The 27,823-nt window shown below is 33.7% G+C and overlaps 3 protein-coding genes across 6 annotated transcripts; 1 reads left to right on the top strand and 2 right to left on the bottom strand.

Annotated features, from left to right (window-relative positions):
• The first annotated feature begins 3,354 nt into the window (after window positions 1-3,354).
• On the top strand, window positions 3,355-6,261 carry LOC114376488 (ETHYLENE INSENSITIVE 3-like 3 protein). Its single transcript, XM_028334638.1, has 3 exons — window positions 3,355-3,624; window positions 4,075-5,845; window positions 5,947-6,261. Exons 1-2 carry the CDS (start codon window positions 3,590-3,592, stop codon window positions 5,813-5,815), a joined length of 1,776 nt encoding a protein of 591 aa, XP_028190439.1. The 5' UTR covers window positions 3,355-3,589; the 3' UTR covers window positions 5,816-5,845; window positions 5,947-6,261.
• Window positions 6,262-8,155: 1,894 nt separating this feature from the next.
• On the bottom strand, window positions 8,156-18,175 carry LOC114376979 (pre-mRNA-splicing factor ATP-dependent RNA helicase DEAH7-like). Of its 4 annotated transcripts, none has more exons than XM_028335327.1 (19): window positions 18,037-18,175; window positions 17,805-17,943; window positions 17,566-17,707; window positions 17,243-17,455; window positions 16,796-16,866; window positions 16,143-16,353; window positions 15,734-15,907; window positions 15,461-15,606; window positions 15,133-15,230; window positions 14,691-14,796; window positions 14,381-14,558; window positions 14,057-14,286; window positions 13,788-13,964; window positions 11,632-11,703; window positions 11,345-11,521; window positions 11,079-11,140; window positions 10,827-10,979; window positions 9,019-10,747; window positions 8,156-8,677 (listed from the first exon to the last, which is right to left on the bottom strand). In XM_028335327.1, exons 2-18 carry the CDS (start codon window positions 17,808-17,810, stop codon window positions 9,148-9,150), a joined length of 3,816 nt encoding a protein of 1,271 aa, XP_028191128.1. In that variant the 5' UTR covers window positions 17,811-17,943; window positions 18,037-18,175; the 3' UTR covers window positions 8,156-8,677; window positions 9,019-9,147. The 4 variants fall into 4 exon arrangements, with proteins under 4 accessions (XP_028191128.1, XP_028191126.1, XP_028191129.1 ...); XM_028335325.1 differs by having other exon boundaries at window positions 17,805-17,888; XM_028335328.1 differs by having other exon boundaries at window positions 15,734-15,904; window positions 17,805-17,888.
• A 2,635-nt stretch (window positions 18,176-20,810) lies between these two features.
• Window positions 20,811-23,306, bottom strand: LOC114377085 (IRK-interacting protein-like). The gene is made up of 2 exons (XM_028335476.1): window positions 22,809-23,306; window positions 20,811-22,538 (listed from the first exon to the last, which is right to left on the bottom strand). The coding sequence occupies exons 1-2, from the start codon at window positions 23,142-23,144 to the stop codon at window positions 21,000-21,002; spliced, it is 1,875 nt and encodes a 624-aa protein (XP_028191277.1). The 5' UTR covers window positions 23,145-23,306; the 3' UTR covers window positions 20,811-20,999.
• Between the last annotated feature and the right edge of the window lie 4,517 nt (window positions 23,307-27,823).

The raw sequence follows: 27,823 nt of genomic DNA, 5'->3' as shown, positions 1-27,823 counted from the left end.
AAAATTATTTTAGGGGTTGGACCTGAATCAGGAGGGAGAGGCCCTGACGGACTCTTCGGAGTGTAGGCCTTGGGGGTCACCGGGTTTGAGTGCTCCTTTAAGCCTATGCTGATCTCATATGGTTGGAGCATTCTCGCAAAACATCGTGACCCTGACTGGTCTCCCTATGATCTTACTTAGTGAGAGTGACCTAACAAACCCATGGTGTGGTGTGTCTTGTTATGTACTCCTAAGCGCCCCAGGGTGGTTTTTCACTGACATAGTACCACATTGCATATAGGATTGAGTCTTAGCATAACTATTGCATATGCTTGCTAATTGATGTGTTATTATATCTTGATCGAAGTGTGAGATTCTTGTGTAATGTGATTGATAATTGAAAAGTGAATTTTGAATGACGAAGTGGTGAAGTTACGTGAGCTATGTTTAAGCAAGTGGTATCTCATTTGTATAATATGTATATTTAATTGTCTTGTTCCTCTATTAGCTAGGAATGTGATAACTCACTCCCTGTATGTTGTTGTGTTTGGATCCTGTGATGATCTTGAACTTGTGTTCGGGGGAGCAGATGAATAGGTGGATGACTATGAAGAACCTCATGCTAGAGGACACGGGAACACAACGCTCTGATAGGATGTGACATTAGGATATAGGTTTTATATTAATTGTATGAAGCTTAGACGACCTTGTTGAGTCGAGAATACTTTATTATTTATTTGGATAAGTTTGAATATGATGTAGAAGAAAATGAATATGAACCTTTTTCCCCTTTGAAAGACTTGTTTAAAAAAAATGTTTTAAAAATACTTTTAATTAATATTTGAATTTTTTTATTCCTTATTAGTATATATGTGAGGGGTAGAGGGTGTCACACCAATTGGGAAAGTCATTTGTGTTTAATAAGTAAAATAAAACAAAAACTTTTGTTGGGAGGTGCCATTATACGGGCTATTGTAAGTTTAATATAGTATTTTTTTTTAATTTAGGCTATTTTCGGTTAGGTATTTTAATTGGCTTTTAATTTTTTTTACTAATTGAAAAGTTTATTTGAGTATTCAATAAACAAGTTTTGTTAAATAGTTTCTAGTGTTTTTTAAAATACAAACTTTTAACTTTTTATATTTTCTTTCATTTTTATTCTTGATATATTTATTTCTTTTTCTTGTTATTTTTTAAAATAAATTATGATTTAATTATTTTTCTATCATTTTACATTTTTCAACTACTTTAATAATTAATTTTACCAAACACTTATAATTTAATAAGTTAATTTTTCAATTTTTAACCATCTTTTCAGCTAATTTTACCAAACATAACCTTAATTAAAAATATTTAATACATTTTAAATTATTTTTAAATTTATTTAAAATAAATTTACAAAAAATATTTACAATATTAAAAATGTAATTAATAAATGTATTTAAAATTATACGAGTTGATTGTGTTTTTTTCTTCATCTTTTTATATTAGTCTATACTTTTTATTTAAGTTTTAACATATGAAATTTTAATACTTAGATGTATGTAAACAGGGTAAAAAAAAACACATTTAAATGCATTTGATCATGTGATGATTACATCTAACAACATAAGAAAAAAACTTTATATAGTCTCTACTCTGTGTTTTCCGTTTTAAATGATTTTTTTCTTTCTAGAATTAAAGACACACTCACATCACCTCACGTAAAAATTAATTATTAATATTATTGCCAAATAAATTTAATACTTAATATTATAATTTTATATAAGAAAATTTATAAGTTAAATTATATTTTTGGTTCCATTTAATTTATAATTGATGATTTTGTTCTCCTTATTATTTGTTAATTTTAGTCTCAGTATTTTAAAAATAATTTTAATTCAATCCTCAATTTTAAAAATGTTTATTTTTTTTCAATTAAATCTTAAACCTAACTTATTAATTTAAGGTGTCATTAGTAAATAATTTAGTTAATTAAAATATAAAAATTAAAACATATAAATGTATATAAAATTGAAAATTGGATCAAAGTGTTGGTGGATGTACTCACACTTCTATTGGGGCAATTGGCCCCACAAGCAATTTTTTTACTTAGACATCTTTAATAATAAAATGCCCCCATTAAAATTAGGTGTTACCCCTGTGTTTTTTTTAAATGAAAGTAAAAAGTTATAAGGGATCGACAAAGGAGAAAATACATTGATATGTGCACAAGGCGTTCGCAATTTATAGAAATTTAGGCATTTTAAAAAAAATATCATAAGATTATATATTTTGTAAAAATTTATAATATTTTATATTAAATATTATGAATTATATTTTACTCCACTAAACAATTTTTTGGATCCGCCACTGATTCTAAGTTATAGATTTTTTGAAATTTTGAGGGAAAAAATGCAAGAAAAATGAATAAGGGATCAAAACTGTGCATCATGAAATAAAGAAGAACCAAAATTTTAATTTATCAAATTTATATTTGATAATAAATATTTAACAGTATATTTAAATGTTTCTAATGTTGCTTTAAAGTAATAATTAATACAAACATAAAAAAGGTAATATTGAATATTTTCATTAATATTTTTTATCAAGCCAATTATACTTTGTCATTAATAATTAATGTGTGAGTGTATCTAGTGAAAACTTTTTTTACTACCTAGAATGATAATTATATATATATATATATAATTGGACGAGTAAAAGTGTAAGATTGAGTTCAGATTTTCTAATGTATCAAATTTAAGTATAGAAAAAAAAATCATTAAGAGACAGCTCACAAAAGTAGCCCGATTTTTTGAAATTTTAACAAAAATTAATCATCAATAAAATTAATAAATAATTTAAAATAATAGCATATATAGTGACCTAAAAAAATATTTGATGTGGCTTTATTGTAAAAGTTAACAGTGGCTTAGTAATTTTGATCATATGGCTATAAATTATAACAATCTTTATGTTAGAGTATCGAAAGAAAAAAAATCTGTTTTTTTATTAGATAATCATATTTCAAAATGTATGGTTGAATTAAATGTTCTTAATATATAAATTATATTTTATATTTATGATAAATAATTTATACTGTGAAATAAATTTATTTTTAATTATTGATAATTTAAAAAATATTATTAAAATTTAATTTAAAAACAAAGATAAAAAATAAAAGAGATAAGAAATTAAAAAAATATCTAAAAAGTTATTTTGATTTGTATATAGAAAAACTTTAAACTTAAAGAAAAAACTATCAAAGTTCAATTCCAGTTATTTTAAAAATAATTAATTAAAGTACGCCCGTGGATTTAGTTCAGAAAATGCGAAAGACAGAAATGGAATAAAAGTTTGACTGATGGAGAGGTAAGGTGAGGTGCATTCTACATAAAATACGCCTAACGCAGAGTATCTTCACATTGAATGCCACACTTTCAATTAAAATTGTCTTCTCTCCCTTAGGCTCATGGAATTTCGAACATTATTGGGTCGTAAAAGCTAAAACCTTTTTTTCCTGTTCTCACCCTCTTCGCCGAATTCGCCAATAAGAAGAGAGAATAAAAAAGAGGTACCCAGAAGAGTCGAATCGGAAAGTTCAAATCTTTGTGCTTTCAATTCCAGATTGATGGGCGAAATGGAAGAAATTGGAGCTGATGTCTGGTGTGTCTATCATGTTTTGTTATTTTCAGAACTTCAATTTTGTTCCATGTTTGACTGTCATATGTTTCGTGGTTTTCTCTTGTTAGTCTTTTCAGATTTATTTTTTTTGTGGTTTTATGATTTGTGAATTGTGAATGCTATATTTTTATTTATAATAGCCTTGCTCCTTGAACTTCTATTGGTTTTTGTTAATCGTGACTTAGTTGGATTGAGTTTATTGGTTTTTGGGACTCAGTATCTATAAATTTCTTACTGTTTTGTCAGTTTTCAATCTGATATGGGGTGTCAAGTTGTTAACTACTGTGCAATAATTTTACTAAGGAATCTGTCTCTTGGAAAGTGTAGGCGAGATCGTTCAGCACTTTAAGTTCAAAATTTGTACTTTTTTAACCAATCTAAGAGATTTCGTTGTTTAATTCTCCTGACTAATGGCGACACGTTAAATTGCAGTTCGGATATAGAAGTTGATGATATTAGATGCCCCAATATAGCAGAGAAAGATGTCAGCGATGAAGAGATTGAAGCAGAAGAATTGGAGCGGCGAATGTGGAAGGATCGAATCAAACTCAAAAGGCTGAAGGAAAAACAGAAGCTAGAAGCGCAGCAAGCTGCAGAAAAGCAAAAGCCGAGGCAGTCCAGTGATCAAGCTCGTAGAAAGAAAATGTCTAGAGCACAAGATGGGATTCTTAAATATATGCTGAAGCTCATGGAAGTCTGCAAAGCTCGTGGATTTGTGTACGGTATCATTCCTGAGAAGGGAAAGCCAGTTAGTGGTTCCTCTGATAACATTAGAGCTTGGTGGAAGGAGAAAGTTAGGTTTGATAAGAATGGCCCTGCAGCCATAGCCAAGTATGAAGCGGACTGTCTTGCAATGAGTGAGGCCGATAACAGCCGAAATGGTAACTCGCAGAGCATTCTCCAAGATTTGCAAGATGCAACGCTTGGATCACTCTTATCTGCTTTGATGCAACATTGTGATCCTCCTCAGAGGAAGTATCCATTGGAAAAGGGTATACCCCCACCTTGGTGGCCAAATGGGAATGAAGATTGGTGGTCACAGTTGAATTTACCTCATGGTCAGAGTCCTCCTTATAAGAAGCCCCATGATTTGAAGAAGATGTGGAAAGTGGGAGTACTTACTGCTGTTATAAAGCACATGTCACCTAATATTGCAAAGATAAGGAAGCATGTCCGCCAGTCAAAATGCTTGCAAGACAAGATGACAGCAAAGGAAAGTGCAATTTGGTTGGGGGTATTAAGTCGAGAAGAAGCTCTCATTAGGCAGCCTAGTAGTGATAATGGTACATCTGGAATAACTGGAGTGCCACCTGGTGTTCCAGTTGAGAATAAGCAAGCTGCTACTAGTAGTGCTAGCAACTATGATGTTGACGGTACTGATGATGGCATTGGTTCTGTTTCTTCTAAAGAAAATAGGAGAAATCAGTTTATGGATACCGAACCGTCAGATAACTTGCGCAGGGTTAGGAAATCTGGCCAAGATACAGATCAAGCTAAGAAGCAACCCAGGCCCAAAAAACCCCGAAGGGCCAATGACAAACCACCAGCTCAATCTGACAATGAAATTTCACTTGTTGAGCCAAGAAGCAATGGGCTCAATATGAACCTGACAGAAGCACAAATGGGTGGAGTCCAGATTCATGGAAATGAGCAGAGCAATGAGACAGATTCTGCTGCAAGGCCACTGGAAAGAGGACTTGAGGTGTCTGCACAACTACCAGCACCTGAGGTTGATCATTACTCTTATTTACATACAAACAACTTGATTTCCTCAGCAAGCATGTATATGAGTGGAAGGCCAATGCATTATCCTGAGTTGCAAAACCCTGACATGCATCATGAAACCACTTATAATCTTTATAATCCAGCAGCAGGATATGAGCCCGGTCAGGATGGGCAGCAGCTACATTCTGCAAACAATGAAGCAGTTAGGCCAGAGAATGTTGTAGTTTCTTTGCAAGGAGTACATATGAAAGGGGATGGAATTAATGGAGGAGACTTGCAATATTTTGGTAAAGATGCATTTCAAAATGACCTTGATAGACCTATGGATCACTCTTTCTTTGGATCACCCCTCAGTAGCATGTCATTAGATTTTGGAGGACTCGGCAGTCCATTCCATTTAGATGATTTCATGTGTGATGATGAAATGATACAATACTTTGGAGCATAAATTATTGAAACTGCTAGCTCAGCAGGGACCGTAAGTGCTATTTTTATTATTATTCTCTTAAATAATGCTGAGTCATAATATGTATCTTGATTCATGACTTCTCTATTGTTTTTTGGTTCTTCCTTTTCCAGGAACTAGAAAAATTCCTGCACCTGTTGCTTCTCTGGGTTATGGTTCCTAGATTGGTATTAGTGTTTATGGAGTTAGAGATTGAAAGATATAATATTAAGAACGTTAACAAGTCATAAGCACAGGTCCAGAAGAACTGAAGCATGAATTCCGTTTTATTGATTACCCCATTTCCATATCAATAAATATGTTTTGGGGTTGTATGTAAACTTGTCAATTGATGGATTCACTGAACTGCACATATGAATGTCTAGCTAAATATTTTTGGAATAGGGTTCCCTCCAAATTTAATAAATTATCATTGTTTCCATGCTCTTTCCTTTGCTTTGTGTAGGTTATATAAAAGTGTGACTGCATGTGTTTCCAAGACTGTTTGATACATCCCCCTTTGCTTAACATTTAGTATACTTATGTTTGCCTAGGGAAGGGATATTTTCCAATGGAAGAAAAAATTGACATGATCAACTCATTTTATTCTTTTAAAATTTTCATTTTATAATCGAAGTATAATAAAATTTATGGAAGGGGTAGGATCTCATACGGTGAATTTGAGGATCAATTCCCGTTCTGCTAATAACGTATGTTGGGTTTTCCAACGAATCAACAATTGTGCACTTGTCCATATTAGGAATTTAAAATATGGGTAGTAAATCACTACATTATTAAATGAAAAAGGTCATAGACATAGTGATAAGTGTCACTAGGGCGTAGTGCTCAAACTACGAACCATAGAATCAATAAATGCGCTCTTCGTGTCGGACAAGTTAAGGAGTCACTATCATGCTGATTTATTTTCATTTGTTAATAATGTCATTTTACATATGACGTTGATGAATTAGGATTCTTCATCTTCCTGTTTTTTGTTATTTTTAGATTCTTTCCTTGCCCTATCCTTAACCCCCTAAAAAGAATATTGATTGTTGTTAAGACCTTGTTTGAACATGATGCGAAATTGAAGGACTATCTTTGGGATCTCCCTCGTATCCTCGGACACATAACATAGGATTTTGGTTTTAGTCCCTACCTTAAGCGGAAGACACTCTAAGTTCCCATCTAAATTCTAAACTAGGGTAAACCTCTTTTCGTGATTGAGAAAAGGTAGAGCGAAAAGGATATAATTTGAAGTCTATAACTCTTTTTCCCTTCAGAATATAGAGCTTAAATTTGTTATATATATTTGTACTGATTGTACATAATACAAATTATATATCCGAAACATATCCAATTTTTATTATTTTTAAAGCAAAAAGCCTATCACGTGCTAAGTTTTTGTTTATAATATTACATCTTTATTTTTTTATGCAAGAAAACTTTTATTGACTTCTGTTTTTATATAAACATTATTTTATCATTATATATCGCTTATTTTTAATCATTAAACATTTCAAAATTTTCTTTTATATTAAAAAAATATTTTGCCTCAACATTTCATTTTTTTTCGATAATAACATTTCAAATTTTTAAATTTCAGATTTATTACTTCCCAAATTTTCTTTCTATATTGAAATGGCATATTTCATCTCACATCTTATCTATCTATAAATATAATCGAGACTTTTAAAATTTAGCTCATTTTCTCCTTTAATCTAAGCTACTTATATACAAAAAGGAGAAAGGAATTGCTCGTTTGTACAAAAAATGACAAACTGTTTTATATACAAATCTGCCTGATTTATGTCTCGTTTTCTATTTTTTTTTCATTTATTCTTTATTCTAAAATTTATGCCAATACAAAGTGGCCACCTCAATTCGTACTCTCCTGTCTCGTATACAAGAGAAAAAAATGCTGATTAAAAATATATTAGTTAACATTATTTAGTTTTACTAATTCCATTTAAAAAATAAACTTTTTTGATGGAAATGCTAATTAAAAATATATTAGTCTGCATCATTTAGTTTTACTAATTCCGTTTAAAAAATAAACTGTTTTCCATAGATTGTCCTTCATTAAAACTTCATATAAAAAATATAGAATCATTAGAAATACAGTCTCAATTAAATACAAGATATTTTAAAGATAATTTTATTAAATAAATTAAGAATTAGTTATATTTTAAATCAACATACATAAAATTTTGTTTGCTTATAATCCAAACCAGTGGAAATACTATTTAACACTGCTGTCAAAAAGGGAGATGAAAATTATTCTTTTCTTTATGTAGAAATTTTTTTAAAAAAAAAGAGATTTAATACCCCAAAGTCCTAACAAAATTGAGCCAATCACCTCCCTTTCTTTTTCCTAACATTGAGAAAAACACAAACAAAGGCAAGGCAAAAATAGTATTATTTGTTCAAATTCTGCCTTGAAAATCGCAAAAACAAAGAGTCACTCCCCCCTCCTTAATGTCTAGAAGTTAAAACTCAAACCTCATTGTGTATGGAAAACGTGATGCTTAGGAGTTGAAGAGCTTACAATGACTAAATTACAATGATAAGTGGGAAGATGAGGTTGTAAATACTAGACATGGTCACACACCATAGGAATACATAACCAGTTGTTTCATGTGGACAGTTTCTGCTTTGTGCAGTTATGAACCCTAGAAACTTGCAGAGCAATCGACAATATTCCAAGAGCTCAGTGCTATTACCAAAACTAATATATCAGGTCTTTCGAATATTGTTTTCCATAATGTAAATACAGTGTGTTCTGGCAGTCCAGCACCAAAATCGCAAAGGTTTATCAGGTCTTTCGAATAATGTTTTCCATAATGTAAATAGTGTGTTCTGGCAGTCCTGCACCAAAATCACAAAAGTTTATCACCATGGTACCTCCCTTAGATTGCCCTCAACTTAAACAAAACATGAATGGGTATAAAAACCGTTTAGTCTTCCAATAATGGCTGAAGATATTATTTTTACACAACAGGCTATAAAGGATGCATACACACTATAATTTACATAAAGATGTCATCCAAGAAAGAAATCACTTAACCAAATGTACTTTAAAAGAATTTCATAAGCAAAGATGAATTCTGAGAGTCATCAAATTCTTTTATGCAATTCAACCTGCCTAAATCAGCATATATATTTGAAGCCTCTGACCTACTAATTAATACATCAAGATAGTGAAGTACCTGCCGCCATCCAAGGAATCTGCGGCCGTCTCTTTCTTAGTCTGCCAATATTTCTTACATCTCATTACAATCAGAATGCAGCCTTCTCTTTCACAGTCTGCTGATATTTCTCTGTATTATCAACATAATTTACAAACCAAACTTCTTTGGCCTCAAGAATGTGGAAGAACCCTTCCTTAAACCTGGCATGGAGATTTGCTGCTGATGCTTAGCCATCTTTTCCTTCTCCTTCTGTTTCCTTTCTTTCTCAACCTCTGCTTGCACCTTCTTCAAGTTCTCCATCTCCTCCTCCATGGCTGTTTTCTCTTGTTTTTGTCTCTTCTTATGCTCCAGTAATGATGTATCAGAATCTTTAACAGAGAAAAACATGGGTCCCAGCTCAGCCAGCCACTGGGGCTCCACCGCTGTTGCACACTGCATGTACTCCTTTGTGGTCAGGATTAACTCATGATAAACTACATACTCAGGAGTGCAACCCATACCATAGAGAGCACTACTGGGATGAAGATGACATGGCATCCCATTCCTGCAGTTAACATACTCCCCCACACCCTTTAATCTTGCTGAATTGTGGAAGTATGCAGAACAAATTGCTTTCCTGACAATGTCAGTATCCGGCCAACATGAGGTTAAGGGGATCTTTAAAGTCTTGAGAATATCAAGCAGCTGGGATCTAACCTCTCTGGCCTTTCTTAGGCCTTTAACATGCAAAAAATGATCATTGCACCAATCACCTCTGTAATCATGTTGTTTCCATTGCTGATAAACGTTGTACAAGGTTAAATGGTCGGACTCTGGCACAAAAAATCTTTCCCGTGCAGCGTCACTCTCTTCCGCCCGGTCCTTGGGTCTAAAGAAAACAGATGGCACTGACAGCATGGAAACAATTGTCAAAACCTCCTCAAGACACCCTAATTGTTCACCCATCAAAAGCATCTTGGCCAGCGGAGGGTCCAGTGGAAATTCAACCATTTTCCACCCAAGATCAGTTAACCCCCCCACATTGTTAAGGGCACCCAACACCCACAACTGGTACATCGAATTGAGAATATTATCCTGTGGAGGTGGATCCATGAAATCAAAATCAAGTAAATTTTCAACTTTAAGAGATTTCAGCAACAAAACCACATTGCCAAGGTTAGTCCTCTGAATCTCTGGAACAGGACTGGGCAACATTTCATTTAGGTAAGCACTCTCAGTATACAACCGATAGCACGTACCAGGACCAGTTCTACCAGCTCGACCGGCACGCTGGTCAGCAGCAGCACGACTAACAGGGAAGACTTGGAGAGCATCCATGCCCATCCTAGGGTTATACACCTTCATTTTACCATAGCCAGAGTCAATGACATAGAAGATACCATCAACAGTTAATGATGTCTCGGCAATATTAGTGGCCACAATGCATTTACGGGCTCCATCTTCAGCTTTCTGGAATATCTTAGCTTGCAAGTCAGCAGGAAGCTGAGAGTATATGGGAAGAATCAAGAGTTTAGGGACAGCTTTCTTGGAAGATGACACCATCTGCTCCATTCTTTCAGCAAGGGCATAGCAAGCTGCCTCAATCTCATCTTGGCCAGTCATGAAGATAAGGATGTCACCAGGAGGACTGGTTATGTGAATAGTCATAGTCTGCTTCACTGCACCTTCAACATAATCTTCAACTGGAGTTTTACTCCATAATATATTCACAGGAAATGTTCGCCCGGGAATATGAAAAATTGGTACACTGCAAAGATGCCACAATTAGGTTGAATCAAACAAAAGTCAATAACAAGAAACACTGCTAGCTGACAAACTAAATTTACCTTCCAAAGAAATTTGAAAATTTCTGGGCATTCAGAGTTGCTGATGTGACGATCAGTTTGAAATCACGACGTTGGGCTACAACTTTCTTCAATATTCCAAAAAGAACATCTGTGCTTAAAGATCTTTCATGGGCTTCATCCATGACAATAACCCTGAAACAGTTTCAAACCAGATGATTGGTAATATTGTTCTAATTGCAAAGAAACAATATGGCATAAATGTGAGGGCAAATTTTGTTAATATTTCCATACCGATACTTGTCTAGATCAGAGTCTTTGAGTGTTTCACGTAGAAGTACCCCATCAGTCATGTACTGTAAAATTCAACCACTGAAGTTTAGAGCATAGCACATTAAGTTTATGATTAATGTGACCCAAATCCACATAATTACAGTATATGCTCACATTTGTGTCAATTACCAAATATATAAAATGCAACAAAAAGAAATCACACTTAATAGCACAGAATAACAGCACAAAAATTATTTCTAATCATAGAAAACATAAGTTGGGTTCACCTTTATAATGGTCTTTGGCCCAGTCACATCCTCAAAACGTATAGCATAGCCAACTTTATCACCCAACTCTGTATCCATCTCTTCACTAACTCTCTTGGCAACACTCATAGCTGCCACACGCCTTGGTTGGGTGCAGCCTACTATACCACCTATAGTATAGCCATCCTCATGCAGATACTGTTCAGCAAACAAGTGTCAAGATTTTCTATCTCAGATTCCTTTCTTGATTGGATAAACACCAACTAACAATACAAGACACGCAAGGAAAAGAAGAAGACAATAAAAACCTGTGTCAATTGTGTTGTCTTTCCTGAACCGGTTTCTCCAACCACCACCACCACCTGATTTTCACGAACCACCTACACATTGTATATTCAAGAAAATTATTACAATAACATTTATAAGCCAAGACTGACAATTTGGAACAGAAAATCCAAGTGGAAAAGATATTATTGAAGGTAAGGCAGTTGAATCAAAACATATTGATAAAAGGAGAACAATCCAAACATGCAGATAAAATGTGAAATTACAATATGCAAATGCATAACTAATAGGAGAAAAGAAGGAAAAGGGACTTGGTTATGTTATATATCAAAATCATATAATGATAATTATAGTTTTATATCCAACTCAATTACCAATACCAACATGATCAAGAAAATGAAAGGAAAAATATTGAGTTGACATGACATGCTCAATCCTGACCCCCTTCCACATGATATAAAGATGTATTAAAACTATATATTGACAAAGATATTCATTGTCCTAATTTGGAACATTTAGACTGATTGGTTGTGATCATTAACTGCTTCAACCCAAGAGATTGAATTCCCATATGTTCCTTACATTTTGACCAAACACAGCCCTATCATATCAATAATTGCCACATATATAAACAAGAATAAGTAATCAACCTGTAATAACTCTTCTCTCACTGACAGATAAAATGTGAAATTACAATATGCAAATGCATAACTAATAGGAGAAAAAAAGGAAAAGGGATTTGGTTATGTTATATCTCAAAATCATATAATGATAATTATATTTTTATACTCAACTCAATTACCAATACCAACATAATCAAGAAAATGAAAGGAAAAATCCTCGTATATACAGCATATCTCGGCAGCAACAACATTCAATCCAGCAGATGGGGACCGCAACAGCAGGAGGATGGGAATGGCACCTAGAGTGGAGAAGGTTTTTTAGGGAAGTGGAGCTTGATATAGTTGCAAAATTAATGAAGGACATTGAGGCTGTGACAGTGCAAGTGAATCAGCAGGATAATTGGGGGTGGAGGTTAGATCCTTGTGGGGTTTACACCGTGGGAAGTGCTTACAAAGTGTTAGCTTCCCAATTACCATAAGAAAACAACGATGAGGTATTTAATCAGGTTTGGAAGCTCAAAATTCCAAGTAAGGTGTATCATTTCATTTGGAGATTGATCCAGGAGAGACTTCCAACAAAGGTTAACTTGAGAAGGAGGAATGTGGAGTTGAATGATATCTTGTGCCCTTTCTGCGGATCTAATGAGTAGGAGGTATCCCACTTGTTCTTTAATTGTGACAGAATACTGCCTCTTTGGTGGGAATCACTGACTTGGCTGAATATAAAGGCTGTTTCCCAAAATCACCTAGAGACCATTTCCTTCAACATGACCATGGTTATATCAAGGGTTTTATCTATCAGCGATGGCAAATATGGTGGACTTCCTTAACCTGGTGCATTTGGTTTCAACGAAACAGAATTATCTTTGAAAATGAAAGGTTTACTGATCAGAAGTTGATGGAGGATGCCATTTTCTACTGCTGGAGTTGGCTCAAAAATCTGGAAAAAGGATTTGATATTCCTTTTCACTCATGGGAAAGCAACATAAGGGTTGGTTTTGTAATCGGGGGGGGGGTTGTTCTATAGGTTTTTGATGAAAGGCTGTCTTTACTAATTCACACCTATGGAGAGTTAATTCTTGCAATAAAGCTTGAATTAGGTTTCCATAGGTCTTTATTAGAGTAAGTATATGAAAATAACGGTTAAAAACAGTTTGCTAGGGCTGTTAGCTTTTGCTAACAGCACCACTCTTACTAACATAATTCTGTTATTCTGTCTTAGGCTTAGACTCAAGGTCTAGAGGTTTATAAATACCTCCTTTGTAACTAACCTTTCAGAATCAATAATATCAGTTTTTCATCTTTTTCTGTTCTTAATGTTTTCTCTCTCACTCTGTTCTCTAACTCTGATAGTCTTCAAATAGTAAGAACACAATGTACATATATCAGTACCACAATTAGTTTTGCTTACCAAAAAAAAAAGACTGATTGGTTGTGATCATTAACTACTTCAACTCGAGAGATTGAATTCCCATATGTTCCTTACATTTTGACCAAACACAGCCCTATCATATCAATAATTGCCACATATAAATAAACAAGAAAACGTAATCAACCTGTAATAACTCTTCTCTCACTGAAAAAATAGGCAGATATTGCCTTTGCTCTGCAAGGGTTTTTGACTTAGCAAAGTCACTCACGGCTTCTCCCTTCTTCATATGCTGTGAAAACTTAGCTTCCTCCTTAAAATCAATTTCACCATCTTCACCCACTTCAGCAGTGTCTGCATCAATCTAGCATTTACAAAAAAAGTATATAAGATGAAGTTTTCAAACCAAACAGAAAAGGCAAAGGACACAATTACTCCAGACTCCAAGAAGAATACCTGCTCTGCTGTTTTTTCAACACCCAAGATATCACCAAGTTTTGAGCCTGCAAGTTCCCAAAAGCGTTGGCGAGACTTGTTCATACTCTGCTTCTCATGGATTTCTCTAACAAGAGTAGATCCTTTGCGAGATATTATAGCCATGTCAGATGTTGGATCTTTTAATGGCATAATTGGCTCTGCCTGTTTAGTAAAAACAACTCTGCCATCAAGGAAAGGAGGCTTTGTATCTGTGGTCAACAGGGAAAAATAATTAGTCAAAAATGAAGAGTAATACCATGCAACCATCATTAAAATGTCAAAGTTGGCCAGATGAATATTTACCATGAACAAGAAGAATAACTTTGTGTTCTTCCTCATCGTCAAATTCAGTCTGAACCTCGGTACCTCTAACAGCTCCTGATCTCAGCAGTTGCCGATCCTCCCATTGAGCATTATCAGCTGTGAGCTGAGACAACTTCTTGCTCTGAGCAAGGGACATCTTGGTCCCATCTCTTCGGACCTGTGTAATAGATAAAAACACTTGTAAGAGAATAAGCCCGTACCAACATGCTCCAAACAGCATGCTTTTGGCCAACTCATCACTTATAAAATAAAAGTTAGTTTAAATATGTTCAGAAATTCTAACAGTTACCAGTCTTTTGGCCAACTCAGCCTCTTTTTTCTGAAAGGAAGCTTCGTCTCCAAGAAAAAGTGATGAGTTATCGCCATCAAATGTGCTACCTTCCTCTCTATCATACCTTCATGATATAATCGTAATTAGATCACACTATAATATAACGTGAAGTTTGAAAGAATCATCTACAACTTCTGCTCTATCACTACAAGGTAAAACTTGCATGATGAGTCAAAATTTGAATCTATATATCAAACAAGAAAAACTTGAAGCAATTTAAGCCATTAATTAATTCTAAAAGATAAGCACAACATAGGAAACAGCATATTATTCCAATATATCATTATTAAGCACTCTGATCTCTCTTTCCCAATAGATTCATCTATGATAACACTACATATTTCAAAAGAGATTTAAAACAATATCAACGAAAAATACTTTTCAAACTAGATTTAGATACCATGCTCGGTCAGCATCATATTCCATCTCTAAACGCATGCTTTCGGTAATCTCATACTTGTGTTCTTCACCCAAGTCAGACTTATCAGCCACTTCATCCTGAACACAAGAAAATCTGAAATTAATAATTATATAAGTTGATGATATAGCATGCATATCAAAACTCAGAAGTAATCCATATTAATTACTGTGAAAGAAGAAAACCACGCAACATTTCAGATCTTTGCTTTGTTTATTTATGCTAAAAGTCATTTATTTTCATTGTTCAGCATCTATAACGAATTATCATATACACAAGGGAACTATCAGACATTAAATGCAAAATATACCTCATATCTATTTGAAGTTTCAGATGAAAAACTAAGTTGATGTGACCTTCCATTATGTCTAGAGACAGAAGATTTGGTCGAAGATCCAGAAGCACGTATTGGGACAGGAGACGGAGAAACATGGTCCCAAGGAGAAGATGAAGTAACTGCATTCAATTAACGATATAACAATATTATTTCTCAAAAACTACCATCATCAAATTCAATTATAAGAACCAAAAACATTAATATTTTGACAATAACAAAAACAATATCATATTAAGAATAACATACAGGATGAATGAGGAGTGTGGCCTCCCAACCATGGCGAAACTAATCGTGCATCAGGTGAGGCACCTACAAACATTGGGGATGGTGAAGGTTGATGACGTCTAGAACTAGAGACACTGTCCCTTCGTGGAGTGTCTCCCCATTCCCATCGGCCATCGTCCCAGTCAGACCTGCCTGCTGGTACAAAAATTGATAACGCCTAGGTCATAAAGAATAGCTAGTTCATGACATTTTTTAAAATTATATTTTTTTTTTAATAAAAATATCTTAAATGTCAAATCAATATAATTGGAACAACACAGCAAAAAGTTTTTAGTATTCCAAGTACATAGAAGTCCATGACATTTCCTGGCTTCAATACTTGGATTAATTCCAAAATACTTACAAGAAACAGAAAATAACAATTACATACCAGGCGTTCTCCTGGAACCTTCATATCTGTTTCGCTTTTTGCCATACTCACGGTCATACCTACTATGTGAATCCCTTTCTGAATAAGATCCCCTACTCTCATAGTAGTCCCAATGCCGCACTCTTCCACTACCGCTTCTTGAATCATCCCTGCGATGCCTCCTCTCACTCCTATGATCCTCCCTGTCATATCCAGAAGGCGATGCAGGAACCTTCAAAATTGATAAAGCAAAGTTTCAAAATAATGAGAAATTTATTGAACGAAAATGGCTAATTGTAAATGGGAAATGTCAAAATATTAAAAAATGAAAATGTTGAACGTTTATTTATCACACAGATCGAGAAAAGACGTTTTTAACACTTCCAATAAAAACTAACACCTGTCATATTCTCTATCTTCAAAATATTTCAGCAAAAACCAACAGGGAACAACAGCCACTTAAAAGTAAGACAGTAATCTAAAACAAAAGTTCTTTTGATTCTTCCTTTTCCTTTATCATCCCAATGCTTTCTGCAGGTAACAAGTTTGAATGTTGTTTCACAAATAAAGTATTTCCTTAGGATAGCAGCATGACACTTTAAATGTCGTTCCTAAGGAATTAAAATGAGACCATTATATGAAAATAAATAAAAAGTAGAGAGAAATAATCTTACATCTGAACCCTTGTGCTCTGTTAAAGGAGTTCGGTTGGTATCACCATAGTGATCTTCGGTCACAGAACTTTCTGTACAGACAAAATCACAGCACTTTCAGAGGTTATTATTTGCTTTTCTTGAGGAAAAAATTAATGCCTAAATTCCATCATACAATAAAAAGCAATACACATACTTCAAAAACAACTTTAAATTATCATTTTAAAAAGATTAAGAATGTTGAGTTGGAGAAATTTCCTTTACAATTACCCTTTGTACTACATTGCTTTCTCACTTTATAAATCCAAAAAACTTTGCTATTTACCATTTTGTCCGTTTTTTTCTCATCAATAACTCCTCTGATGACTTTAAATATATCAGGCAATGAAGATAAAGGAGTACATGAATCCAACTGGTGGCAACAACTATACAAAGGGAAATTAATTATATATAGTAATTAAAAAAAACCTGCATGAGATGTTTCGTTGGTCGTATCACGGTATCTCCTATTAGTGTGTCTGCGTCTGTTGACAATCCCATCATGCCCACTTTCTTCAGAAACAGATGACTCGGACTTATCTTCATCCTCTGCAGATGCTGCAATGGAAATGGTTCTTTCTTTTGGCACCTTGAAGCCCACATCATGTTGAGACCGTTTTGCGCTGGCAAGGGCATCGAGTCCTATTAAATTATTAATTAAAATAAACAATGAACAGCATCAGCATTCAGTGCCTAAGAATGTAAAACAGAAACTCATGTGATTCAAAAAGGACATCAAAACAAAACAATACCTAAACGCGATTTTCTCTCCTGAGGCACGTAAACCACTCTATCCTTGCCAGGAACATAGAGCCCACCACTAGTAGGTTTTTCCTGTTCCAATGTCGTCGTGGTCTTGTCTATGTCAATGACACCAGCACCAGTTCCATCCTTCTGTTCACAAACAAACAAACAACAATAAGCTGAAGTAGTGAAACCAAATTTCGAAACCATTTAACGTGCTGAGCAATAGAATTAATACGATACTAACCTCCATGATGTGGTTTAACTAAAAAAAATTGCCCCAAAATCGTTGAAGATGAGAACAGAACAATTCCAATCGAAGCGCGGCTCTCTACAGAAAATTGAAGTGAAACTAAGCAACGAAGTATATTCCCATTCCTAGAACCCTAATACAGACACGTCGCTAAGCAATCCCAAATTGAGTACTACAAGATATATTCAAATTAGGTTTATCGCTGCTAATATTTTGGGATTCGTACCTGAGTTTTACACACTCGATCGCAGTCGCAGAGGTATCTGAACGTCGCCGGTTCACCGCAGAGAGTGACGGGGACGCCACCCCTTTAGTTTTTATATCTCGTCTTTGCTCCCAGACGACCCACTTCAGAGAGAGGGCAAAGATTAAACAAATAAAAAGAAATTAAAAAATTCAATAAAATATTAGTTTAGTGATAAGACACAGAAACATACATGTTTTATTTTTGTTCGTAGGTCAGATAATAGGGATTTTTCCTCGTCTATTGAATTAGAAATTAATCTCCTTTGAGTATATATAACGGTTATTAATTCAAGGAAATTATATATAATAAGTATTCATTTTTCTTAAAGCATGATGCTAACCTTGTCTATCTTTATGTTTCTTTTCTCTATTAATATATGTAATTTTCAAAGGCTTTATTTCAGAAATAACAGCTAGAAAAACAACTTTGTTTGCCAAGTGACCAATGACACAAAGGAAAAGGAAAAAAATAGGAGAAAAAAGAACAACTGACTCTTGAATCTTGAAAAATTTGTATTTGTATTTTTTATCAATGTTATTATAATAATTCCGAGAAGATTATGAAAGTCATTTAGGCATAATATTTTTCTTTAAAGATATTCATTTTGTCTATTCTCACATCTTTGGAGAAGAAACTCTTACGCTGACCTCTTTATCAATCATGGGGTCATTACCTTGATTAGAGATCATATTCAATTGTGATTTCTACTGCATTTAGTGTTAGTTTGTTTTTCTTTCATAATTAATTCCTCTTGATTTGTACATGTTCAAAAGCAATTTTTATCGTTCAAATTAATTTAGACACATGTCTCAATCATGTTTTTTTAATTTAAAATCTAATTTATCAGAATCAATTATACTTAAATTTTAAAACAAATAATCATGTAAGAAAGTCTCAACTAATTTAATAAGATTGAGGTAGATCTATAAAATAAAATAAAATTTCTCTAACACTTGGTGTTATAGTTAAATATGAATTCATAAGTACTCATTTTTTCATCACAACTTTGATCGTAAATAATTTTGCTTTGACTATTAAGGAGTGTTTATTTTACGGATAATTTTTAGTTTTGAGGAATATTATTCTTGAGAATAAAACATGAGAATGTTATTTTTAGGTATTTAATAATAAAAAAATGTGTTTGGTTGACTATAAAACTAGTTGAAATTTTTTTTTTGATATTCTAGGGAATAATTAAGAGAAATGTTTGGTTAAATTATTGTTTCCTAGAAATATATATTATAAATACTAAAATATCATTATTATGTTAATTAAAGATGTTATTTTTTTCATAAAACAAACAACTTTATTATAAGACCAATAATGTTATATATTTCATGTTTTCATGACAAAAACCCTCTCAGTACTCCTTCCTCTACCATTCAGTGTAGTATGACCCAAAATTTAAATATAATTATTGGCACCACATCATACATGCAAAGAGCAATTGACCATGAATGAAAAATTATTGTGAGTAAAAATTAGGAGATGATAAATAAAATTTGACACATAAATGAGAATTTTGAGAAGGACAAAAATTAAAAAACATAAATGAAGCATTAAAAAGAGAGTGTGATACTAGATAGGATAAGAATATATGTGTATTTTTATTAATAAAGAGAATTGTTGTTCCATGGGAATAAATATTCTCTATTTCTTTTCTTGGGATTAAATATTGACTAAATATAAGATTATTACTAAGATAAAAAAAAATATATATTTGAGATTAATTATCTCATTACTTTACAAACGTGAGATTATTTTTCACCTCTTATATATCGGAAACTACAAAATCTACCCACAAAATAAATAATCAGAAAGTTTAGATTTAAGTTTTTTTCGCTTTGTAAGAGCGAAAAATAAATCAAGTTTATGTTTTTTTTAAAATTTTTAAAACTACCTAATACTTTATTGAAATGACTTTTTTGAGAGATTATTAAAATGAATTTAATCTTATAGTCAATATTTACATTATATATACATATATTAAGTAAATATTCACCGTAAGATTAAACAATTGCAAATGTTCAATTTATTTAAAATGTTATATACATGATCATCGAATTAATATGCCCATAGTTAAATTAATAAAATTCAATATATACACCCAAATTTTTGGCCATTTAAACCAACAAATATTGGTTAGCTTTTACTTAGAGTTGTCGAAATGAAGAACTCACCCATGGCCCTTATAGGAGACCCCTAAAAGAATCTTCCATCCTTTATGATATTCCTTATCATATCTCTGATGTAAGCAGCTTTCTTCTTGATCAGTCATCACCATCCCTTTTTCCGTTTGGTTCGTCACCAATTCACTTTTGGCCACTAAATCTTTATGCTTGATCTCACAGCTCTTCCCTCTCACCTCTTCTTAAAAGAATATCTTGCTAGTTAATTCACAATTAGAAAAAACTCCATTTTGTTTTACAGTAATTTAACTCGTATTGATAATGTTTTTTGTTAGGTAGTATCATTGTGTCCTTGTTACCCAGGACACAAGACTTTTTGAATTTAAGATAATATCATGTTCAGAATACTCATGAACATTGAACAACAAAAAATTTATCTCAAAGTAGCCAACATTGTACATTCGGCAATTGATTAGGGTAGTATGGGTTCTCTCGGCCTGTAACTTATATTGACTATCCTTGCATGCAATTTGGTCATACCATTTTTTTTTTTTTGGGAACAGGTCATTAATTATTCTAACACAGTAATATTCGAATTCATTATTCATAATATTATCCGTGTTATACATAGACAAGCCCACTTAGTGCTCATTATCAAGCATCCAAAATCTAGTTAGTAAAAGATGTAACCAATTTGAGCGATTATACTTTATTACCGGATACATTTGGATTTTACAAACTTACAGAGAAGAGAGAATCTAAATAAAATGGACAGTGAAATTAAAACAATTTCCAAGTTCCATTTCACTTAATTTATGGTGCAGATTTGTGCCTGCAAATAACTCTACACCTCAAGATCATATCCTGAACATAGAACCCTGGCACCACCACGATCTTAACCCGGCTTGGACCTTGTGACCTCTGTCTATCAGTAACCAAATCTTCCATGTAGTGAGGATCAAAGCTTCTATTCTCTTCCACCCTTAAAATTCCCAATGGAGGGTTGAAAGAAAATGCCAATAAATGTAGCAACCATATGCACTTTGCTGCCACGAAGAAAGCCTGAAGGAGTTGCTCAGGCCAAGGCCTAGTCCAATTCAGTGTAGTAATGATGCAACTCATTTTCTGGTCACAGAACTTGCTAAACTCTTCACTGTAATACTTAGTACCCTTTCTGAGAACCTCACTCCAGCTCAAATTCCTAAGCGCGACAAAGGATGAGAATTGTGCTTGGCGATCTTGCCTAGGGTCTAAGAATTTTGTGCAGCCATTCTTTTGGAACACACTGTTCTCAAAGTCTTGGTAGAAGGACTGGTTTATGAAGGCTTCAAAATGGTATAGAACTGCCTTTGAGTATTTGGAATTCAAGGAGAGCTTATATGGTTGGAGAAGCAAGTTCAAGTTGTCCATCAAAGAATGATCAGTTTCTTCAATCTGGCATATAAGGGTCTTGCAGAATTGCTTCACCGATAACCTTGATTCTGACACTATCTGCAAGAAGCCCTCAACCATAACATCCTCACCCACAGGCATCAAATTTTCCCCATTCCCATCAAAGGGTGGTGTTCCTCTCTGAGGAGGGCTATTAAGCTTTTCAGAAAATGTGGTTTCTCTTGTGAGTATTGCTTGCCTCAAAGCTTTCTTCAACTCTTCACAGTAACTCTCTACGTACTCCAACTTTTGTTTCAGTTCTCCAAGTGAAGATCTCATCTCAGAAACTTCCACCAAGGCAGCATCTCTACTCTCATTTGCATCCATCAGTTCCCTCTTCAGTGCCTCAACTGACACTATCCCCATGTCCTTGAGAACCTGAGAGACTTCCTCAGATTCTGTTCTGCTTGGGGAACTCACATTCTTATTATGCTTCTTCTTCAACCTAGGGAACAGCCATGAAATCAGCCCTTTACTTCTTGGTTGGGTTTGGAAAGAGGCATGGGAGTCTGTGAGGGGGACAACAATGTTGGAGCTCTTGTTGTTCCTTGTGTTCTCATATTCACTAGTTATGACAGCAGGGTTGCACCTATTGCAGGAAGATAGGGGCTGCTTCGAGTCCCCCAAACTGTTTGTCCTCCTGGATTTGAAGTAGTCATTCGCGGTGGCCGCCGGTGATGTTTGGAGAACAGTAATGTGATTTGCACAAGAACCAGTCACAGATTTGGTATCATCATCAGCAGGACACATGTGAGAGTCAAGGTTGCCAAATCCAAAAGGTAGTCCCTTTCTTGAATTTGATTTCTCCTTGTAATCTGAGGGGGTCATGCTGTTCTCTCCTCCTTCTACCCCATTCTCATCACAGCTTTCTGATATTGTTCTGCTCCTTGTTGAGTTCTGGTGTGCCTCATCTTCATAACTCTGCCAATGATTCCCTCATTTAGAGACTAATTGTTCAACATAAAAAAGCACACATGAACTATACCTCTAAAAATGAAATAAAAAAAAAAGTAAGATAAAAGCAAAAGTCCAAAAAAGTTAAGTACTTGAGTCACAAATTTTTAAAGTTCCGTGAAAAGCAAAAGTCCTAAAGAAAAAGGTCAAACTCAATTCTTGCTTTATGTTAATATTTCATGCATAGTCTAGTAATGACAGAAGCAAAAAAAACAAAGTATAATTACATATTCTTACTGGTGTGAAAACAGGGTAGTCTTGGGCAGAGAAGTGAGAAGCAGGGGAAGGTGATGGAAATCTAGCATTGTTTGTGCCTGGACTACTTCCTTGTGTTAATGCAGCATGAAGGGCCCTTAATTCCACTGCTTTGGCTATGGCAGTTTGGATTTCCTCCCTTGTTATTTGAGGGTTGTTGGTTGCAGTTGCAGCCATGAGGCACAACAAAAGCAAGAACAAAGTGGAGCATGTAATGCAAAAGCCGAGAAGATAATATGTGTGCACTAGAATATTGATATGCTTGGAATTTTTATTGACAATCGGAAAAGAACAAAACGGGTTTTCAAGTGGTGGCATCCAACGGCTGGATTTGGCTTGATGGCTATTATTGTATCTGTGGTAAGAATGAGATCTTGTGGAGAATCAGAAAATGGAATGAGGTATACAACAGGTCACGTCTCAAACCCAATGAAACGAGCCTTGTCTCTGTTCTCATAGGGAAACTAATGGCGTGAGCACATGTGAAGAAAAGAGAGATAAGAGTAATTTTCTTTTTTGATACATGAGACTTGAGATAAGTAATTTTAAGTTTTTTTTATCATAAAAAAAATGTTTGAGATAAATTCAGAGTACATAACCTCAAAAATGCCAATCTAAACACAGATAATTCTCATTGTTTGATTTCAGTCATTTTGATTTATCACATGAAAAGTTATTTACTCGCATTGGTCTATCCCAAGGATTATACTTTTGACTCTGTGTGCATCCCAGCAGTGTGAACCCAGTTTACCAAAATACCCACACGTTAGGAAAATTACCAGAGAGTGGAATTAGGGGGTACTACTTTATAAGCAACATGGGATATGTTCCCCCATCATACCTAAGGTGAAGTAATATTCAGCTTTCAATTTGAGGACATTGTCAACGAGATGTTGCTTTAGCACTCATTTACATTTTGTGTGTAATCATGACCTTAGTATGTTGCCTACTAGAACTGTGTTCAAAAGGCCACCAAATACTTCCCTTACCCTGATATAGTGGTGAGAAGTAGGTGAACAGACTAATTAAACTAAATGGCCTTAACCTTAAAGAATATCCTTCTTGTATATTAAATGCCTAATGCACAGGTTAAACTGCTAACTTATTTATTTTTTCCATGCAATCGTGGTGATCCTTCATGAAAATTACGCTTGTGAATCTTTAACCTGTCCATGGAACCAAAGGTTACTGGGAACTTTCAAAATGATAAAAAAAAAAACACTTATCAACTTATCAAATTCATGGTGTTGACCTCAAATTGGACAACTTAGAAGCCTTTAACATGCATCAATAGGGAAATTAATGTTACATTAAAAGGATCTAAACAAAAATCTTGAGGTTATATACATTTTCTTTTGCAAATCAATAAATCACCAATTACAATGCAAGGGAGGCTGAGGTTAATATCGTCCAACCACAAAATGTAAAAATAAACAATATTGAGCCGTGCAAGGGTTCAGTTTTTCGGCCGAAAGGGGAAGGAAAATAGCCCAAAGGTCCAAAACAATCCAAAAACTTACAGACAAGGAATCCTACAAGACAGAATGCCACAGTGGGGACCAATTGGTTTGTAGCATCTTTTAAAAAATAAAATTACTTAAAGCCCTAGTCATGCCATATATAAGTAGAGGTCCCCATAGGGTATTTTTGAAATTGGAGAACGTTCTCTTATGCTTGGAGTATGGCATCGGTTATCCTTTTTATATAATTGGAATTGGAATTCCATGTAGGACAATAGAATTGTTTAATATTGAGGAGTTCGTTGTGACTGTGACATCCACTTTTTCTCGCACATGACACTATTTTATGGAAATTATGATCCCTAAGAAGCCCAACCAGCCAGGGCAATTAGCAAGATTTGTCAAACAAACACATGCAAAAGGTGTCTTTTCTCGCTTAATTGATAGCATTAACGTAGATTCCTGAATTAAAATTCTGGTATTTTAATTTCTTTGATCAAGGAATATAACACGAGCATTTCACAACCACTAAAGAAAACTCATATAGTAGGTAGTTTAGCTATCATTTAGAAGACAGGCGTATTTGGTTTTGACTATAATTGATGTAGTAGATGGGAAAACTTCAGTCTTCTCCTAACCACCAAATATAATTTTTGTTCCCACCAAACTAATCATGGCAGTAGTAGCAATGACAGCATCAAATAAATACGCGTGTTAAGAACGAAAGGAGATATATTAGTTAAAGAACACAATAGTTAAGCAGAGAAAAAAATCAAGGTCATTGAAGTTGTCATTTTAAGGGCACAATACTCGTTGTTTGGAAAGAAAGAAAAAATAGGAAAGTAAAAAGATAGGAAAGAATTGCACAATTACCTCCTACATTTTGAGGACAAAGATTAAAATTGAATTAGGCAAATTGCCAAATTCTTTATCAACCATCAGTAAATTTAAAAAGGCTTGTGCAATAATTAGAAGGAGTTGATGATAAATTGAGAAATCAGTTGGAATCTCAACCGTTTGATATACTATTGATCAAAACTTAGCTGACTTAATAACAATTGTCTCTGCTATTATTGTAAATCATGATTCTACACCGTTGTAAATGTGAGTTTAATGGGTCAGAGACATGCTGAACATGTTGTGTAGGGTTAATACTTGAATATTATTATAAATACCAAGAGTACAGTAACACGAGTAATATCTAAATTTATAAATAAAAATGTATGTATATATATATATATATATGTATGTATGTATTGCTACGGTTTGTATTGGAATGGAATTTAAAATTAAATATGAAATTCGATTGAATACAATATTTATTTATTTATTTATTTCATCCCATTCAATTTTTTGAATTAATTAATGAACGTGTTTTTTTTATCATGCAGAAAATTATAAAATAGACTAACTCCTAAAGAAGACTATGTGCATAGCATCAGCTTGCAGTAAGGGAGTTATAACCGAGGGAGAAGAATCCAACACTACTAAGGAGGCATCATTTATGAACGTGTTTATAATTGAATATAATTGAATGAGTCATTTTATTCTTTAGAGGAGTTGGTTGGCTGATATAAAAAGAGAAAAAAAGAGAAATGTTATTGGTAAAATAATATGTACAACACATTTTACAATTTAAGAGAGAGAAAAAGAAATATAAAATGTAGTTAATGATGTTATAAAGAGATAGAAAGAAAAAGATTATGTTATAAGTAATTATATAAATAACACTTTTTTTTTAAGTTTCCTATACCAAACACATGATGTGTTTGGTGGAAATGAAATAAATATATGGGAAATTTGATGGATAAAAATAGGAAATAGAGAATTGTAGAGTGAATAGAAATAAGGGATGAGAAATAAAATAAAAATAGAAATATTCAATTTAAGAAAAATATGAAAGATAAAAATAAGAATGAAAAAATCGTTTAAAATGTTACTATATATGCACAAACAAGCAAGTCATCGTATTTTCCTTTCATTTTCCCCATTTGAGAGTATGAATGTTTTAATGTGAGACATCACTTTTTAACTTCTCACCCATGTATTGTGTCTCAACTAATAAACACTCAAAATTTTAATATTTTAATATGCTCTTTATTAATTCCACTACTTCGTGTAATTCCCAAGTGTGGAAATACAAGATAATGAACTAAATTTTAAAAAGAGACGTCTTATTAAGTTTAAGTGAAAAAACAACATACATTGACCTTTTTTTTATCTTCCATTTGTAAGGAAATGAAACAAGTACTTTTTCTTGAACTGCATGATAAATAAAAAAATCTTTCCCTTCACACCAATCACGAGTATTTCTCCGTTCCTTTCCTATATTGTCATAACACCCTTAATACTAGGTTTTAAAAAGACTTTTCATGTTATCTTATTTTCCTTTCAATTTTCACCATTTGAGAGTAGAAACAGCATATCATCACTTTTTAATTTCTAACCCATCTAATCCATTTCAACTAAACACTCTAAATTTTAATCTCCTTTCTATTTCCACTATTTCTTCTCAATTTTTCACTCATTTCACCTCTACCCAACAAAGTGGTAGAGTAGCTATTTTCTCTTCATTAATAAATAAATAGAAATATTAATAGTTTAGTATATTATATATAAATTTCTTTTTCTCTAATATTTTCCTTAGATAATGGCTGGCAAATGCGACCAAAATTAAATATCAAGGCATATATGGTCGATCAATCATAGCGTAAGATTTACTCATGCAGCAGGTACCTTTCGGTAGTCTATTTTCTTCAATAATTAGCACAGGAAATTAAAGACTTTTACAATGGCGGGGATGAGGGAATTAAACTTAAGATGTATATAAAGGAAACCTGTCTCAAGTTTGAAACAAAAAAGCACGGAAATATGGGACCGTTCGCTAAGGTAATCTTGCCTGTCACAGACCCACAGCTTACACTAGTAAATAATGGTTTCGTAGCAGTTAGAACCATATACACTTTGCAAATTATTCTTTGTTCTGTTGCCCTACCTTCGAAACTAAACATGGGAATGTACCTTGATTCCAGCTCTCTCTACGTGAACAATACTTCTCTTTCACAGACACAGCCTAGCTAGGCTCTTTCTGAGTAAAAAAACTCCGGAAATAGTAAACAACCCTACGAGAGCAAGGTTCTTTTTGTCTAGTATAAAACGACAACACTAAAACATTTATCCTTTTATATATGTATCCAATCTTCCAATTTCCGTAGACCGTAGTGTAAACTCAAGTAGTAGTTACTAGTTTATTACCAATTAAGTTACGTTAACGTTCTATATATACTTGTACTTACTCTTGTGCTTTTCGTTAAATGATTTGATTTTGTCCTATTATGGAAGGTAACACTCCTGAAAAACCAGATTCAATTCCCCATTATCACTGTTTCGCCCATCTTAAATTGTTAACTTCTACATTTCTCATATATGTATTGCTTAGTTATGACTCGATCATGTTGTACTGCATGCCTTCAGACACCTATATGCATTTTGGTACTGTTTCTGATCTTACTCATATATATATAGCTTGAGTATTAT

Source organism: Glycine soja, chromosome 11 (genome assembly GCF_004193775.1).
Source record: "Glycine soja cultivar W05 chromosome 11, ASM419377v2, whole genome shotgun sequence".
Lineage (NCBI taxonomy): Eukaryota > Viridiplantae > Streptophyta > Magnoliopsida > Fabales > Fabaceae > Glycine > Glycine soja.
This window is presented reverse-complemented; position numbering and strand designations above follow the sequence as displayed.

Excerpts from the sequence above, each read along its gene's own strand:
- LOC114376488 (XM_028334638.1), top strand. The coding sequence starts at position 3,590 with ATGGGCGAAATGGAAGAAATTGGAGCTGATGTCTG. Across the intron at positions 3,625-4,074 it reads GAAATTGGAGCTGATGTCTG|TTCGGATATAGAAGTTGATG; the intron begins GTGTGTCTATCA and ends GTTAAATTGCAG.
- LOC114376979 (XM_028335327.1), bottom strand. Across the intron at positions 15,231-15,460 it reads AAACTTCAAATAGATATGAG|GATGAAGTGGCTGATAAGTC; the intron begins GTATATTTTGCA and ends TCTTGTGTTCAG. Across the intron at positions 11,704-13,787 it reads TGAGAGAAGAGTTATTACAG|GTGGTTCGTGAAAATCAGGT; the intron begins GTTGATTACGTT and ends TACAATGTGTAG.
- LOC114377085 (XM_028335476.1), bottom strand. The coding sequence starts at position 23,144 with ATGCCACCACTTGAAAACCCGTTTTGTTCTTTTCCGATTGTCAATAAA. Across the intron at positions 22,539-22,808 it reads ACTACCCTGTTTTCACACCA|AGTTATGAAGATGAGGCACA; the intron begins GTAAGAATATGT and ends AATCATTGGCAG.